The sequence below is a fragment of the Nasonia vitripennis genome, assembly GCF_009193385.2.
Source record: "Nasonia vitripennis strain AsymCx chromosome 4 unlocalized genomic scaffold, Nvit_psr_1.1 chr4_random0006, whole genome shotgun sequence".
Taxonomy (NCBI): Eukaryota; Metazoa; Arthropoda; class Insecta; order Hymenoptera; family Pteromalidae; genus Nasonia; species Nasonia vitripennis.
The window spans coordinates 229632-248617 of NW_022279641.1; the positions used below are offsets into that span (position 1 = coordinate 229632).

An 18986-nucleotide genomic window follows, 5' to 3' on the forward strand; every position below is an offset into this window, starting at 1 on the left:
TAAGGGATAGGCGGGTTTTAGCACTTGGTTTTAGATTTGTTTCTTGCCGTGGGAACTTTAATTGGTGTAAGATTCGTAGCTCGCAGTCGCTCGCCTTTCTTCGATGTGCCAACGTATTTTATTATTAAACGCGCTGCAAGCAGGGTAGGTGGGTTTGGGAACTTTGGCTTTAGTTTTGTTGCACGCAGTCGCTCGCCTTCCGCCGATGTGTCGACTTATTTTTGCAAAAGAATCCTCTTATTAAAACACGATTAAAACACACATCACGCGGGGTAGCTGGGTTCAAGGACTTCGAATTTAGATTTGTTTCTTGTAGTCGCTCGCCTACCCCCGATTTTCCGACTTTATTTTTATTAAACGCGCTCCACGTAGGGTAGGTGAGTTTAAGCATTTTGGTTTTAGATTTGTAGCTCGCAGTCGCTCGCCTTTCTCCGATGTGCCGACGTATCTTTTTATGAAACTCACTCTGGGCAGGGAAGGTGGGTTTGGGTGCTTTAGTTTTAGACAACAGTGTAGAAGAGGTTATACTGTCTATTTTCATTAGAAAGTTCATTTTAAGAAATTCCTTTAATATTGTTATAATTCTTATTCCTGTACTTTGTAAATTATATCAATTGATAGTCGATACAATTTTTCCGAACAATCCCGTATCTCGTGCAACGGCGAATGTTTATATGCTATAGTTTCGTACGCCGAATGTCAGTGCGGTCTGAAGTTAGCTACCGGGTGCGTTTCTGCACATCCGGTATCCAACTCTGCTCTCAATTCAAATTTACTGTAGGCAGCAGGACCAGTGGTGGGGTCACGATTATTCGGAGGGTCGCTCAAATGCCAACTTCAGAGGGCATCGCAGTAAGAGCGATCTGCTTCGTCCCCTGAAGCCAGCCATCGGACGACCCTGCATCAATTCGAAAATGTTCGTATTACCGGTAGCTGCGCCGATGAATAAGAAAGTGTTAATCTAAGACTAAAAAAAAGAACCCTATGCACCAAATCTAGTTTCCCAAGATTTAAATATAAAACGCGAATACTAATAAATATCCCATAAACTTTAATCTACCTACCCCATACGCAGTGAGATACAAATAAATAAATAAAAATACTTAACCAAAATCTTTTAAAACCATCTACACCAGGCATAGAAAGTTGCTAAACGAAAATATTAAATCCTAAGCACATAAACCCACACGAAAATTAAAATCAAAATACAACATCCTATGCCTGATCTAAATCAATTTACCAGCTAATACGCAGAGAGATGAAAATATTAAATTTTTACATATGTCGGCACGTTGAAGGGAGGCAAGCGAGCGGAATAATAAGATTAATAATAATATTAATTAATTCATAATAAGATTCCTTGATCAAACTCTTGCCTTTAGGCAAAACCAAAACTCTTGCTGTGTGAGATTGGTAGGTTTAGAAATTTTGGTTTTTAATTTTAATATGCTGACGCATTTAAAATAATATTTTATGATTCAAACTCTTACTGAATGGGGTAGGTGGGTTTAAGGATTTTAGTTTTTAATCTTACTCTTGCCCTCGCTTGCCTTCCTACAACGTGCCAACATATTTAAAAATTTAATACTTTTATCTCTCTACGTATTAGGTAAATTGATTTAGATCAGGCTTAGGATTTTGTATATTAATTTTGATTTTTGTGTGGGCTTGTGTGCTTAGGATTTAATGTTTTCGTTTTATGTCAGCACCTTACTGTGCTTCGTGTAGATGGTTTTAGGATAATTTATTTTAGTATCTTTTTTTCATTTATCTCGCTGTGCATGGGGTAGGTAGATTTAAGTTTATGGGATATATTCGTATTCAGTTTTTATATTTAAGTCTTGGAGAAATAGATTTAATGCTTAGAGCAGGGCTGTTAATCCACCTTGCATAAGTATACTATACGTATACTATACGTATACTATACGTATAGTATACGTATAAAACAGATATAATAAACAAGGCACAGAATAGTTTAAAAATCGAAAAAATAAATTACTGTAATTAAATTTTGAATATCGGGCAACTAATTAGGTACTAAAAAAATATAAAAAATAAATCGATAAAGCCCCTTTTACACTATGTACTGGAATTGAAAATTATTTTAATTATGCATCAACTTATGAATTATAAGATATGAGATTTACAAAATAATTTGTTTAAACAAGGTGTTTATGCAAATTACTGCATAATTTGAGTTTTGAGAGAAACTTATGTACTCTAAGGGGGTTTTGGGGTCGCTGATTACAAATCTGCTATCAGATTTGCAATTTGATTTGTTTAAACAACTTTGTTTATGTAAATTACTGCATAATTATAGTTTTGAGAGAAACCTATGTACTATAAGGGGTTTTTGCGGTCGCTGATTACGAATCTGACCTCAGATTTGCAAATTAATTTGTTTAAACAATTTCGTTAATGCAAATTACTGCATAATTGGAGTTTAAAGAGAAAACCATGTACTATAAGAAGTTTTTGGGGTCGCTGTCGGTCGGGTCGATAACTGAACTACCCCGTGCTCTCCGAGCTCAATAATTTATTTTAAAAAACTTCTCGGCACATCGGAGAAAGGCGAGCGAAGCAAGGATAAAATCTACAACTAAAGTGCTTAAACCCAACTACACCACGCTTCTCGAGAGTAATAATTTATTTAAACAACACCTCAGCACATCGAAGGAAGGCGAGGATAAAATCTGAAACCAAAGCGCTTAAACCCATCAACTCCATGCCCCCTGTAGTGGAGTGGAAAGAGAGAGCACACAGGTATATTCTTGAAAGTATATCGTTTATTAGATCTGCCTCGTGAAATACAACCTCTCGCCATGAGGGTCCGATCTAGCCTGACAAGTCGCGCGGTAGTCATGGCTTTTGTCCCTTTTACTCACGTCACCTATCGGTTTCTAGACTAACTATATCACACCTCCGCCCTAAGCAGTTATCCTCATAAACTCAATTATAAATTTAGCCGATTTGGCTTCTTAATTACTCGCTTAGGTCGCTCAGTTACATTTAGTGTTACTTTTGGTTTAACAACATTTTCTCCACTATTTTGCTTATCATCTACTATTACTACTTCGCTTTGATCATTTTCACTTTTAACATCAATTTTTTCTGCTTCCTTACTTGGTTCACTTACAGTATTATTTTTAGTTTCCTTAATTTCTAAACTATTATCTTCTCCTTCCTCCTTGCTACTAGTTATAATTATCTCTTTATAATTACTCGTCTTGTTACTCGCAGGTAACTGAATACTCGCTTTTGATGTATTATTACAATCCACGTCTGGAAACTCGTTTTCCGCTATAGTTCTCGCTATTTTGTTTCTCAGACTCTCATTGTTCGCTATTTATTACAATATCAGGAAAAACACCAGCTCTGCGCATCTGGTTTACATGTCTTTTCCATAACAAAGGCTCTTCGATTAGTTTACATACATAATTTCTATAACCTAAACATTCTACAATCTTGGCCTTCTGCCATGTTTCTTTATTTTGATCTCTATAATGTTTCACCTAAAACTCGATCTCCTATACTAAATTCGACTTTTCTCTTTCCTGAATAATTTTCTATCTGTCCTTCTATGTTCTTGTCTCTGTAATTTTCTTTTAACATATCTAACCTTGTTCTTAACTTACGATTAAACATTAATTTAGCTGGCGATTCTCCAGTAACAGTGTGTAGCGTATTTCTGTAAGCAAAGAGATATCTTGCAGCTATGGTTTCCATTGTCTCCTTTACATTTCTAGAATCATTCATAGCTTTATTTAACCCTCTTTTAAAAGATTTAACTGCATTCTCCGCAACCCCATTCGTCGCTGGATGGTATGGTGCCGAAGTAACATGTTTTATTTTGTTTACTTTACAAAATTTTTCAAATGTATCTTACACTAACTGTCTTCCATTATCATAAACGATTTTCTTTGGCAACCCATATCTTGCACAATAGTCTCTTAGCTTACTTACAGTATTTTCCGAATCTATTTTATTCATACATTACACCTCGGGCCATTTAGAATAAGCATCTACAATAATTAAATAAGTTTTTCCTTTTATTGAACCCAAGAAATCAATATGAATTCGCTCTAACACCTCGTTACATTGATCGTACTTCATAAGCTCTGATTTGTTTGGATTACTTTGAACTTTATTACAAACGTCGCAATTCTTTGCGTATAACTCCAAATCTTTGTCCAAATTTGGCCACCAGAAATACTGCCTAGCCAACGCTTTCATTTTACTAGATCCCATGTGCGTTGAGTGAACCTCTTTTATCATATCCAATTTAAATTTCTCTGATATTATAACTCGATATCCCCATAATAATATATCCTGTTCTATACTCAGCTCATGTGATCTAGTAACATATGGTCTCAATATTTCGTCAACTTTATCTGGCCATCCATCCCTGACATACGCAAAAACTTTACTTAAGATACGATCTTTTCTTGTTTCTATTCGTATTTGTTTTGTATCAATAGGCAATTTATCCTCAATCATAAAATGTAAATAATCAATTTCAATAGTCTCTTTATCTTTGTGACGTGGCCAATCTGGGGTGAGAATTCACGTCTCAACCCTGTCCCGAAGCCTGGACACTATTATTTCTTGAGTAGATCTCGGAGGAAGTTCTGCGAGAATTCCGCTGTTCGGGTTACAGCGGTGTGTAAAGGTCGGAAAATGAGAACACCTTTTTTCTAGTTACGACTCTTTTATTTTTTTTAACTCGGCTAACACACTAGGCCGTCGGCTTAGCGGCCGACTCGACTTGCCGCTCGCACACACACACTCACGCGCACTCTCACACTCTCTCGAGGCTCGCTGCCTTCGCACACCTCTCCGTCGTCGCAGCTCACTCGCGCTCGTGTCGCGCACACTTTCGCGCTCACTCACACACACACTCTCTCTCTCTCTCTCTCTCTCTCTCTCTCTCTCTCTCTCTTTCTCTCCCTCACTCAGTTTGCTCTAGCGGCCTGCTTATTGGCCCGCCGATAAGGCAGGCCTCCGCTGCATCCGCGGAGCCCCTCCGACCGCACGGCACCTTTCCCTTCCCTCGGCTCAACGCTCGCGCGCGACTCCTCGAATCGAGCAAACGCGGTTCTTTGTCGCTTGGCAATCCGGCCGCATTTCCCGATCTCCCGCGAACTACGCCTTCTCGACAATGCTGTTCTCTCTCTCTCTCTCTCTCTCTCTCTCTCTCTCTCTCTCTCTCACTCACACTTGAATCACCGCCGCGGCGCGCTGGACAAAGGTCAGGGCTCAACCTGAGTAAGTTTCAACTTACAATTCCGGTACTAGACTCTATTCTCCGGCTTGTTGATCTCCCGTCTTCTTCCTCGCCCCCGTCTTCTTCCTCGCCTCGTCTTCTTCCTCCGCACCTCCCTGTCCTGAACTGGCCCTGCGTCGCCGGTCGTCTCCTCACGGTCCTCGTCACCTTGGCTGGTCTGAATGGGAAGCCTCGTCTTCTTCTCGCCTCGCCTCGCTTGACTCGCCCCCAACTCTCTCACGCTGGCTCTCTTTGGACTTCTTGCACACACGACGAGCGATTCCGGCACTCACGATCTCGACACCCTCGGGTTCGCAACACCAACGGAAAGCTCGTGCGACTGTCGCTCAATACGTGCGTCTTGGGAAACAGTCAAACAAGAAGTGCCGCGCCGCGCCGACCGCTTCGGCGATGCGTGCTCTCTCCGCTCCGGCCCGGCCAATCAGCGCGCGCGACTCGGCCAGTCCCCACGACCGCGCTGAACTCGCGCCCCGACTAGCCTGGAATCGGGCTAGTGGCCGTTGATACGGCCCCTTCCTCAAACGGCTCGATTCCCCGCTTACGCTCTCCCCTACGTTGCTCGGCACCCGTACCCGCACACTCTCGCTACAGATTTCCGCGAATTCTCCGGACGCAGCCGGAGTTACAAATGTTCCGCGAACTCTCTCACACTCTTCTTCTCTTCAAAATCCGCTGCTTCCCTGAAGCCTTGTCGTCGCTCCTTGTCCACCAGCTTCCTAGATTCCTCGCACCACACTCGCGAGAGAAAAATAAGAAACACACACGTTAGCTTAAATCGCGCACACGACACGGCTCACGACGAGTCGCCTCGTCGCATCTTCTGATACTTTACTACTCAACGGTAACTTAGGCAGCCCGTCTGCCCCTCCGTTATTTGCTCCTTTTATATATTTATTTATTTATTTATTTATTTATTTATCAAACCACTTACAATGCCTTTAGTAGGCATCCTATAGAGGTAAATAAAATTACCTGTACATAGGAAATGGTATAAAGAAAAGCTTAAAAACTAACCTAAACTAAATAAGAAAGAAAAGTAGAAAAACAAAACAAGTATGTACTTTGCATACTCGTTGTGCTCCCCACCTTTCCAGCCATTTCCTACTGTTGTTGTAAAAATTGTTACTCATGATTGTGTTTATTTGTCATTTCTAGCTACTCGTATTCATTGCAAAAATACACGCAATTGAATAAAGTTTTGAATTTGAATACCCAAATAACGATGATAAAACTTTTTAATGTTTAACAAAATACTTATTAATAATACATTTCTATATAGTTTATACTATAACTTTCAAAAGTACTTATTTACATGTCTAATGATCTAAAATGTCTATTTGAGATCTCTTACATTGCGTTGGTTAATTGTAAAATACTAGTACTTAAAATTTATGACTTTTACCATAATATATTGCATTCATTTTCTTTGATATATTCTTTGAGTTTTGTTTTAACTTGTAGCTTACTACCACTTAATTCTTTCAGATCACTTGTTAAGTTGTTAAAAATTTTAATTGCTACATAGTAACTATTCTTTGTAGCTATTGTCTTAGATATTTTACGTATTTGAATATCTTTGTTTCTTGTTTTGCTCGTCGAGTTAATATATTTTTGTCTTAGATTTTTATGATGGTACAAGATTGATTGATAAAGGAATAATTGTTTTACGTTTAGTGGGTATTTTTTTTTTATAAATTTACTTTTACAAATAATTTTCATGATTTTATTTTGTACTCCTTGAATTAGTTTAATGCAAGTACCATAAGCTCTGCCCCATGCAATTATTCCATAATTAATTATGCTATGAAAGAAAGCGTAGTAAACAGTAAGTAGTGTTTTAGTGTCCATGATGTTCTTAATTTTAGCAAAACTAAAGATAAAATATTTGTTTTTTTTTTATAATATAATCAATGTGTTTATCCCATTTCATATTAAAATCGAAGATTAATCCTAAATATTTATGGAATTCAACTCTTTTTAATGATTTGCTATCTAGCCTTATATCAACTGTTAATGGCACACTATCACAGTAATTTCCAAATGTCATGACAACCGTTTTCTCTACATTTAAAGACTATTTATTTACTGCTAGCCATTTCGCTACGGTTTTTAAATATTCATTCATCCTTTCCTCTGCCTTAGCCCACGTATCGTCACTCGAGATTACGATGGTGTCATCAGCGTAGGACAGGATAGAATCATTTGGCATATCTCTCAGTATATCATTCACGTATATTATAAATAGTAACGGTCCTAGTATAGTTCCTTGAGGAACTCCAGTTGTTACCGTATTATCTTCACTCATACAATTTGGAATTTTTACTCTTGGTTTCCTACTGTCGAGATAGCTGATAAACAAATTTAAAGCAGTCCCTCTTACACCATATCGTTCTAATTTTTTAAGCAGAATTTTGTGGTTTGCCGTATCAAAAGCCTTGGATAGACCTAAAAAAGCAGTTATCCGAGGTTTGCTTTTATCCAAATTGTTGTAAATTAAGTTTGTTATATAATTTATACAATCTGTGGTGCTTTTATTACTAACAAAACCACATTGTTTGTCTGATATTATATTATGTATTTCCATAAAATTGTAGAGCCTAATAAAAATTATTCTTTCAAGGATTTTCGCAATGTTTGAAATGAGGGATATCGGCCGGTAGTTAGACATCAGAGTCTTAACCCCAGCTTTATAAATAGGTATAACTTCAGCCCTCTTGAGGGCTGAAGGCCATACTGATTTCTCAATGCATAAGTTATAGATGTATTCCAATGGTGAAAGAATGCAATCTGCTATAGTTTGAAGGGTAGCTACACTTATATCATCCACTCCACCTGCTTTTTTTTCATGGAGCATATTACTTCATGTATCTCTATCGCATTCGTAGGTCTGATGAACATTGATTGATTATTACTGATTGGAAGTTTTACCTCATTTTCGTCCGGTGCGACAATATGATTACTTAATGTTACTCCTATTGTACAGAAATACTCATTCAAAGTGTTTGCTATTTCCGCCTTATTTTCAAGCTTTACGTTATTGTCATATATATATATATATATATATATATATTCAATTTGTTCCTTTTTTTGTACAGTTGATTTACCTAATTTAGCCTTAATTGTTTCCCACAGTTTCTTTGGATTATCACTGTTTCGCTCTATGGTTTCGCGATCGTATTTTATCTTAGCATCTTTGATGACTTTATTTAATATTTTTGAATAATTAATATAGTCCTGTTTCAAAATTTGACACGTTGGTTTGCTCTTCATTAAATTATACAAGTTTTCTTTTGTTTTGCAAGAGATTAATATCGCACTTGTTATCCAGTTTTTGCGTTGTACAGAATCTTTCTTTTTGTTTTTGTTTGCTTTGTTTGTAATAGTAGCTTTATCAACACAGTGTTGTATTATTTCTATTAAAGATTCTATAGCACAATCCGGGTTATCTATGCTCAAGATAGAGTTCCAATCAATTATACTAGCCTCTCTCCTTAGTTTTTTGTTACAAATGCGTTTCGAAACTGTATGGTCATTTATCTGTGCAGTTTCTTGTTTAATATTTATCATCAGAAGGTAGTGATCATTGAAAGGATTTGTTAACTTGTATGAATCTATTAAAATATTATTTGACTTAACAAAGAAGTTATCTATGCATGTACCCCCATCATTGTTGGTGGAGGGTCTAGTTATCATTGTGGAACAAGGACTATATTTGAATTCCAAAAAATTATTTATATATTCCTGGCTAAATATTTTTTCGCATATGTCTTTTGTACTAAAATTACCGTCCAGTATATCCACATTGAAATCACCCACTGTACAATGGTTTTTTATCTTTCTCTGGGATAACATGAATTTTTTAATGCTATGGATAAATTCTGTTTTTGGTAAGTCATTTGATCTGTAGATCGCGGAGACTTTAAAGGCTTCACCAGTTATTAATTTTATATTTGTGCTTATTATCTTTAGTCTATCTATCTCATCTATACTAGTACTTTCAAATATGTTATTCTTTATATAAAGCATTACCCCGTCAGATTTATTGATTACACTATTATTGTAATAACTCTTATAACCACCTAAGTGAAAGTTCTCTGGATGTTTTAGCTTCCATGTCTCCGTGCACACTACAATCACTGGCTTCCTAACTAGTCGCTCAATAAAAGTCTCAAATTTCTCAAAATTTGCATTTAGACTTCTTACATTTATACATAATATTAAGTTTTTAGTGTTATCATCATTAAGACTTTTATTGAGGGTCCGTATGTTATTATATCCTATTTCACTATTACTTATTTCAATAAAGTCAATGTCTTCCATTATGCGCTTTGTTGTTCCTTTTGCTCACTATTCCTGAGTTTATGCTATGCAGACTTGTAGTCGATAATCCAGCTGATAGTGTTGTCGTCGCCTGGTAATGTTGTTGTTCTATTTTACCGAGGTATCTTGGAATGATAGGGAATACACTGTAGTCAGTTGTTTCAATCATTTTCCTTATTTTAGATTTTAACACTTCGCATTCGGGACTGTCAAATGCCGAGTGTTCTGTATTGTATTTTGTATTATAGTTGTTATTACTATGTAGACAGTTTGGGCATTTATAGTTATTTGTTTGACACTCATTTGATTGGTAGTTTCCAGAACATTTTAGGCATGTTACTTCATTCCGGCACTTTGTTCCTTTATGACCGTATCTGCCACACATAAAACAAGGTTCTACACTAATGTGCTCAAAGACTCTGCAGCTTTGATGCTCTATGAAAACTCTGTTATTGTTTTCTCTGATGTTCATGTAGATTTCATCGGTTACCTCCAGGATGAGCGTTTGGAGGTTAGTTCTAGGATTTTTGTATGTGTATAGGACTGAACTCTTTTTCTTCATTTCGTTGAAATTTCTAGTATTGATATCAGATTCTAAGGCGTCGTTTCCTAGATTTTTAAAATTATTTATGCCAACAACTCTTACTTTCGGATTCAGCATTTCTTCTTTCTGTACGTTGCATATGCTATTTAGCTTGTTTGGTGCTTTTATCGCTTTGTCAGCACTTTCTTCGTCTTTGCAGCTAATTATTAATTCCTCTTCATTTTTTTTAATACTCTTTTTGTTTGAATTGTTTTGTCTTTAATTAAATAATGATTTACTATATCCGTAATTTTTTCTAATTTGTCCTCTTTATTCATTTTTTTGACAATAATTTTTGGTACACGTTTTTGAACTCTTTTTTCATTAGCTGCTGTTATTTCAGCAAAACTTTTTGTTCTTAGCGATGGAATGATAGATTTCTCCGTATTAATCTTTTCTTTTAAGAGTTGGATCTTCTCTTTCAATTCGCTGATTAGTTCTTTTAGTAATGCATTTTCCATTCTTAGTTTTTCATCCTCACTTTCAGATTCATTCCCATCTTTACTATCATTGAGTTCATTTAGTATTTGATTCTTAATTAAACTTATTGTAGTTTTCTTAAGTTGAGCTAATACGGTTTTCACTTCTTTGCTTAGCAGATATTGAGTTACGTTTGAGGTTAGGTTGACATCCTCGTGGTTTGGGCAGATAATAAACACATCACTTAGGGTTTTTACTTTATCAATTCTCTCAAAACAACTCGCGTGGTATATATTATCATAAAAAATACACACAACAATTCCACTTGTCTTTTTAGTATGACACGCGAACGATTTATTTCCTGGCCTTAACACGTGGCCCGCACTCGTGGCCGCCATGTTGGTTGAACTAATATTGCATAGTATAATTAAACCCACTTAAGTAGTATGCCCAACGTTGAATCCTGCCCGCTGCCATTTGAGGCAAGCTTTTATTTTCACCAAATAAAGCTAACAGTGGCTTATGATCTGATTGTAATATAAAATGATTTCCAATTAGGTATTGTAAAACTTTCTTACTCCCCAATATATTGCTAAAGCTTCCTTATGTATGACAGAATAATTTTTTTCTGCTTTTGTTGGTGTCCTAGATACAAAACTAATCGGTTTCTCTGAACCACCGGGATATACATGTTTAATCACCGCTCCAATACCTACATTGGATGCATCTGTTGCAAATTTTATTGGCATTTTTGGATTAAAATGGACTAAGTACCTATCTGATATAATTTCAGCTTTCACTTCGTTAAATGCGTTCTCTCTCTTTTCTGTCCATACAAACAGTTCATTTTTTTTTAACAATTCAAAAATAGGACTGAGCTTCATTGACAAACCTGAGATAAATTTTGCATAATAATTAATCATACCCGTAAAAGCTTGAATCTCTGCCACGTTTTGAGGCCTAGGTACGTTAATAATAGCTTCTATCTTTTTCGGATTTTTATGTATTCCATCTTTATCTAGTACATGTCCAATATACTCTACTTTTGGTTACATAAATTTACATTTATTTAAATTTACTTTCAATCCAGACTTCTGTAATCCACTTATAACCATTTCCAAATTTGTCAAATGCTCTTGTTTATTCTTTCCTGTTACAATTATGTCGTCAAACAAAATTTTTACAATATGGAATTCCTTGTAATACCTGTCCTATTATCTCTTGAAAAATCGAACATGCAGGTTTTGTTCCAAACGGTAGTCTGTTCATTAAATAGATCCCCTTGTGAGTACTCCAAGCTAGTAGCTTTTTAGTTTCCTCATTCAATTCTAATTGGTTATATGCCCTAGCTAAATCAAGAGTAGTGAATTCCTCACCCCCTTCTAATGCTGCAAAAATATCTTCCTCTCTAGGAATTGGGTGATTGTGATCTATTAAATATTCATTCAACGTAATCTTATAATTAGCGCATAACCTAATTTTACCATTTGGTTTTAGAATAGGCACTATAACGGCATACCCCATTCATTGGTATTTACTTTTTCTATAATACCTTCTGTTTCCAACCCGTCTAATTCTACATCTGCCATTTTTCTAAAGGCAAATGGAATTGTATGCGGTTTTCTAAAAATAGGTTTCACATTTTCTTTCATTTCTAAATGGATTTTACGACCGTTAAACTTCCCCAATTTTCCATCAAAAACTTCTGGATATTTTTTTATAATAGAATCAAGAGTCTTTGTTGAATACTTTAATTCATTTATTCTACTTACTTGGAATCCCAATTTACTCATAAGGTTTCTGCCCATCAAACATGCTCTTTGACTTTTATTTACTATAACAATTTTGCTATTCGCTTTTGTATCGCCATAACCAACTTCTACATTTATTTCCCCTAACGGCAATATAACTCTGTTATCGTACATTTTAAGGACCTTTGAGCTTTTTTCTAAATTAATTGAACTTAACTGTGTTTGATATATGTTTACCGGCATCACCGAATTTCTCGCGCCACTATCTATTTCCATTGGAATTTCTTTGTCATTTATCACAACATTTACTATTACCGACGGATGATGATCGCTACTCAATGCTATCCTATCACAGTTTTCTTCTAGCTTATATAAATTTAAAACATTTTCCTCTGACTCGGAATTATAATCAACGCTATGCATATTATTTGACTTACTCGAATTTTTACATACCTTAGCTAAATGCCCTGTAATCCCGCATTTCTTGCATTTGTATGCCTTGTATATACATTTATCGAACACGTGGTTTTTTCCGCCGCAATGGTTGCAGGTTCGTCCCGACGTCGTGGTCTGCGATGTTGACTGCTTCGCGTCGCCCTTTGATGACTGCTTAGCTGACTGGTACTAACCTGTACCTGTGTTCCACTTGATGTCGCTACTGTTACTATTCCTGCAGGAGTATACAACGGTGCCGATGTCGTCGTCACAACTCCTTGTTGCGTCGTTACAGCCATTTGCAGACGCAGTAGTGCCTCAGCCGCTTCAGATGTGGTCGATAAATCCTCCGTATTCTCGTCAACAATACCAAATTTCACCATTCCTCTTTATCCTCGTCGCCAATTTGTAGTGGAGTGGAAGGAGAGAGCACACAAGTATATGCTTGAAAGTATTTTACTCTTGCATTTTTTATTTTAGAACAATAAATTATGTACAAGTTATGTAAACATACTGTTCAAAATTTTATGATTCAAGAGTACTCATTTAAAGCATCCATTCATATTTAATCCACGCGCCAAGAGAATTTTATAGGAAATGCGCGGCTAATGTCGATTACTATAGCTTGTATATGTACAAATTATTGTACAACTACAACGTATTCAACGTATTGGATACATGTTTGCTTACAATAATTCTGGCAATTGCTCGACTTTCTCCGCTGTACCGAGTACGGAAACTCGCAGTGCATGGAGTAGGTGGGTTTAAGAGTTTATGTTTTTGATCATTTTCGCACTTGCTCGTCTTCCTTCGATGTGCCGAGGAGTTTTTTAAATAAATTGTTGCTCTCGGGAATGATGGGGTAGCTGGGTTCAAGCGCTTAGGTTTTAGATTTTATCCTCGCTCCGCTCGCCTTCCTAGTAGTAGCCAAATTAAGAGTTAGACTAGTAGCGAATCAAAATAGTAAGCGAGCAAACAAGGTAGAAAGCTTCGATACTGAGAAACTACGAGATAGAACAGAGCGAATTAGGTACCAGATAGAAATTAATAACAGGTTTCAGGCACTTGAAGAAGCAAACACATCGCCGGAGGGGAATGACGAACCGAATAGCTTATGGGGGGACATCGAAAAAACGGTAAAAGAGGCCGCGAACAAAATACTGGGTAAAAAGAAAAAGCCAAAGAGCAAACCATGGTTTGACGAAGAGTGCGAACTCTGGTTTGAAAGGCGCAAAAAGGCTAAATTAGATAGCTTACAAAATAGAAGCGATAGGACTGTAGAAGAGTATTCTAATGTAAGGAAACAGACGAGCGCGATCTACAGAAATAAGAAGCGGGAGTATCAAAAGAATCTTATTAGGAGAATAGAAACTAACAGTAAGGAAAATAACCCCCGCGAAATGTACAGAGGGATTAACGCCATCCGAAAGGGTTTTAGGAGTAGAGCGCAATTGATGAAGGACGAAAACGGAGACCTCGTAACAAATGACAGCGAATTACTGTAGCTGTGGAACAATCGCTGTGGAAAAATTATTTCGATAAATTATTAAACGTGCACGAAAATAGCGAAGAATTAGGGGACGAAATTCACACTGCTGAACCCCACGTGGAGGAACCGAGCTACCAAGAAGTAGAGGCCGCGATTAAAAAACTAAAAAACAATAAAGCCGCGGGAAATGACTCTATACCAGCTGAGTTACTCAAATATGGGGGCGTCGAGCTGACTTTCAAAATCTATAAACTAGTATGTGCCATCTGGAAAAATGAAACAATACCCGAAAATTGGAAGGAATCTATCATTATACCGATTTTTAAAAAGGGGGATAAGACAGACTGCAATAACTATAGCGGTATTTCACTTTTAGCAACGTGCTACAAAGTTTTGTCAAACGTAATACAAGCTAGACTCACTCCATTCGCGGAAGATATAGTAGGAGATTATCAGTGCGGATTTCGGCGCAACAGATCGACGAGCGATCAAATGTTTACCATAAGACAGTTGTTAGAGAAAAAGTGGGAATTTTGCGAAACCATACACCAACTATTTATAGATTTTAAAAAAGCGTACGACTCTATTAAGCGAAGCAAAATGTATCAAATTCTAGTACTTCTCGGTGTACCGAAAAAACTCGTGAGATTAATTCAAATATGTCTGAATGGAAGCACGGGAAAGGTCCGAGTAGGCGGTAATGTATCAGAACCCTTCATGATACGCGATGGTTTAAAACAAGGGGATGGGCTCTCTACGGTGCTGTTCAACTTAACGTTAGAGTATGCCGTTAGAAAAATGCAGGTTAGCCAGCTGGGCGCTACGCTTAATGGAACAACGCAGATACTAGGCTACGCAGATGATTTGGATATACTGGGGGATTGTAGGGAAACGGTAGCAAGAAACGCGGAAATCCTCATAAAAGCGGTGGAGTATACAGGGTTAGAAGTGAGTGAATCAAAAACAAATTACATGAATGTGGATAAGCTAGGCATCTGCAGAGGGGAGGAAGATCTCAGAGTTGGGAATTTTACTTTTGAAAAGGTTAGCGAATTCAGGTATCTGGGTACGACCATAAATGATAGAAACGAGATTAATGTCGAAATAAATAAGAGACTCCATTCGGGTAATGCTTGCTTCTACGCCGTGAGTAATTTACTTAAGTCGAGGCTGTTGTCTAAAAACGTTAAAATAAGAATATACAGGACAATAATACTGCCGGTGGTTCTATACGGGTGCGAAACGTGGGCTCTCACTAAGCAGGCGGACAACCGTTTTAGGGTATTTGAAAATAAAGTCTTGCGAAAAATATACGGGCCGACGAAAGATGAGGAAACCGGGGAATGGAGGAGACTACACAATGATGAGTTACACAATCTGTACGCGTCACCAAATATTAACAGAATAATAAAATCGCGCAGATTGGGATGGGCAGGGCACGTAGCGAGAATGGAAGACGACCGAACGGCAGCGCGTGTCATGAAGGGCAGGCCGATGGTAACGCGACCTCTAGGTAGACCTAGACGTAGATGGGAGGACAACGTAAAAGCGGATCTAGTAGAAATAGGACGGGTGGGTGTCGATCGGAGAGGTGCATCTTGGGTGGGGTTGACACAAGATAGGGCAGCGTGGAAGGCTTGCGTAGATGAGGCGATGAACTTTCGAGTTCCAAATGCCATGTAAAAAAAAAATTCCAACTTGTTCAAGGAAAATTAATTAAAAGAGGCAGAAGAAGGTCTCTTGAACCAGAATTACGTCTAGCAGCAGTGTTAAAGTAAAGTATTGTTTTTTATTTCACTGTCTTTATGATACACATGTCCTAATAATAAAAATAATATATTACAGCTTTTTTAAACATGGCAATTGTGTAAAGAAAACGTCATGGCCGAAGTACTATGTACAAAATTATTATAAAAGTTTCAAATGTGTTATGTGAAGTTTTACAAAAGAAATATGTTTCTTTAGCAAAAAGAAATGAGTGGCCATGGATAGCACATTATTTTTATGAGATATAGAACTTTCTAAATTGCATCGGAGCCCTGGATGGTAAACACATTCGTGCTATGGCCCCAACAAATTCAGGCTCATATTTTTATTGTTACAAAAAACATTTTAGCATTATATTGTTGGGCATGGCTGATGCCTTTCGTCGTTCAATCTGGGTCAGCATAGGAGATTTTGGTAAGAAAATTTGTCTTTTACACTGATATGATAAATAGTGTATGAATGAAATTTATAAATATAGTAATAGTAATTATGAATCTGTAGGCTCATCAAATGATGCCGGTGTCTTCCAATGGAGTGATTCAGGACAAGCTTTGAATCTAGGACAAATAGATTTACCTACACCTACTGCATTACCAAGAACTGATACAATTTGCCCTTACTTTATTGTGGCAGTTGGAGCTTTTCCGTTAAAAGATTACCTCATGAAGCCTTACACCAGAGTAATGAATTTACCGATAGACCAAAAAATTTTTAACTATCGTCTCTCAAGAGCACGATTAGTCATAGAATGTGCATTTGGATTATTGACAAAAAAGTGGCGAATCCATTGAATTGGAAATTGGGTAATCTTGAGAAGGTTATCATGAGTCTAGTTTGTCTACATAACTTTCTTATAACTGATGAGATGAATAAAGTTGAAGAAAACAGATTCTATGTCAACAATGAAGAAAGTATTGAAAGGCCTGAAGACGGAATTGCAATATATGAGGACGGTAGCCCAGAAACAGCCACCGAACTATAAGGAATACTCTTAAAGACTATTTCATGTCTGAGTATGGTCAGATTCCATGGCAGTGGCAAAAAATCTGAACATTTCTAGTTTAATATTGGTAAGTGTCATTTATGTTTATAATAAATATTTATTTAAAATGAAAATAAAATTTATCAGCTTTGAAAAGATTTTATATTTGATGAATAATACTTTATTGTAACATTTAAGACAATTGGACGTTCAATACAAAAAAAATGAATTACATTAACATTACATTTCTTGTAAACTTTTCAATGATTGTAATAAGTACATAAAACATTCCTCCAATTTATCTTCTGATACTTTCTGCAATTTCTCAAAGATAATTGAAAAGTTTGGATCCTAGCAACTTGAATCGATTTCTTGTTTTTGGAAGAGTTGCATTATCTTCTCAGATTTATCCATAATCATACCTTGAACATTGGCTACCATCTTTGTGAGACTTTCATTGTTTTCTATGTTTTCTTGAGCCCGATCATGAAATGTAGCAAGCTTCTTCTTAAATTTTTTGTATTTAGGCTGTGAATGTTCTGTTTGTTTTCCCCATATACTTGTGTTGATGTTAGACAAATCACTCTTCTGCAAGCTTGATGTTGATGGTCGATGCTCAGATGATCCTTTCAGAAATAGCAGATTATTGTAAAAGGGAAAGCTAGTAGTGCACGGGCTGGTATCTGATCCAGAAGGTGCATGCTTGATTTTCTCATATATTTGACGAAAGTCCTTCTCTAAATTACCCCACATTCCTTGAATATTCGTTGCTGCGAATAAATGAGTACAGTAAAATAACAATACTTATCCGAACATGAAAATATAACCTACTTAATATTACTTACCTGTAAAAGATGTTTTCCAAACATTTCTTCAGCAATTTCTTGAAAAAGAGCTTGTCGTTCCTTATATTCTGGACAGCTTTTGTCATAAATTCCTGGCCTTCTTCTGACCGCCTCAATCAAATATTCGTACATTTTTGTGTAGAAAGAGGGATTGAATTAGAATTAACGTCCGTACAAGAAAATTTCAAAGTGAATATCACGTGATATCGAGTTAGGCTAGCTTACTTTCAAATCGCGTGCCGGAAGATACAGCGTGAGTAGGAGAGGGGGTACAAAATCTTCTAGTTGCGTTCGGCGCAAACAAGCGCGCTGGCACTGCTTTTCTCTCTTTGTCAGTCTTTGACAGTCTCTTCAGGTGTTATTTCGCAAAAGTAATCTTTGTTAAACAATCAATCATGGATGTGATGAATAATGGGCAGGAAACTCTACGTGACATCGATTTGCAGATAATTAAGGCTTGATCCGACTTGAAAGTTTTTTATATAATCCCCAAGAACAAAAATTTTTTTTCAAAAACAAAGAGACCAGTGTTTTTTAACGACTTGACAAAAACACTGCAATGGCGTTTTCAAAACAAATATGATAATATAACATGTATGAGTTAATGTTTTTATTTCTTTTTTACTTAAAATAATATATAATTACGTTAATGTTTTCTTATTTCAGCATCAACAATCAGAGCTCGGTGGGCATATTTAAGAAAAAGATTTACCGTTGCTCATGGCAGATTTTACAACAACAAGAAATTATCAAATGTTCAAGACACCATCTTTAGAAAACTACAATTTCTTGCGCCATACACTTATCACCACAATGCAACACTAAATCCTGATTCTGGTATCAATTATGATTACTATGAATCAAGTGACGATGATTGGCTAAATAATCACTTGCGGAAATAGCACCAATGCGGCCCAACAGAAACCCTGGGTCGCTGTTATATCGGCAGAACCGTCGTGCCTGTTGCTGGTGACGGCACCAGGAGGCTTAGCGTCGTCCTCGGAAATACGAGAAGATCCGCGCGCGATAGCCACGAGGCCGCAACTGACCGTTGCGCATCCTCGCCGCGCATCTCGCTCGCAAAAACATTCGTACGTGTAGGTAAGCGCC

General features: G+C 36.9%; 1 protein-coding gene across 1 annotated transcript; it reads left to right on the forward strand.

Annotated features, from left to right (window-relative positions):
- The first annotated feature begins 16157 nt into the window (after positions 1 to 16157).
- On the forward strand, positions 16158 to 16908 carry LOC116417109. Its single transcript, XM_031928336.1, has 2 exons — positions 16158 to 16463; positions 16551 to 16908. Exons 1-2 carry the CDS (start codon positions 16346 to 16348, stop codon positions 16838 to 16840), a joined length of 408 nt encoding a protein of 135 aa, XP_031784196.1. The 5' UTR covers positions 16158 to 16345; the 3' UTR covers positions 16841 to 16908.
- The last annotated feature ends 2078 nt before the right edge of the window (positions 16909 to 18986 follow it).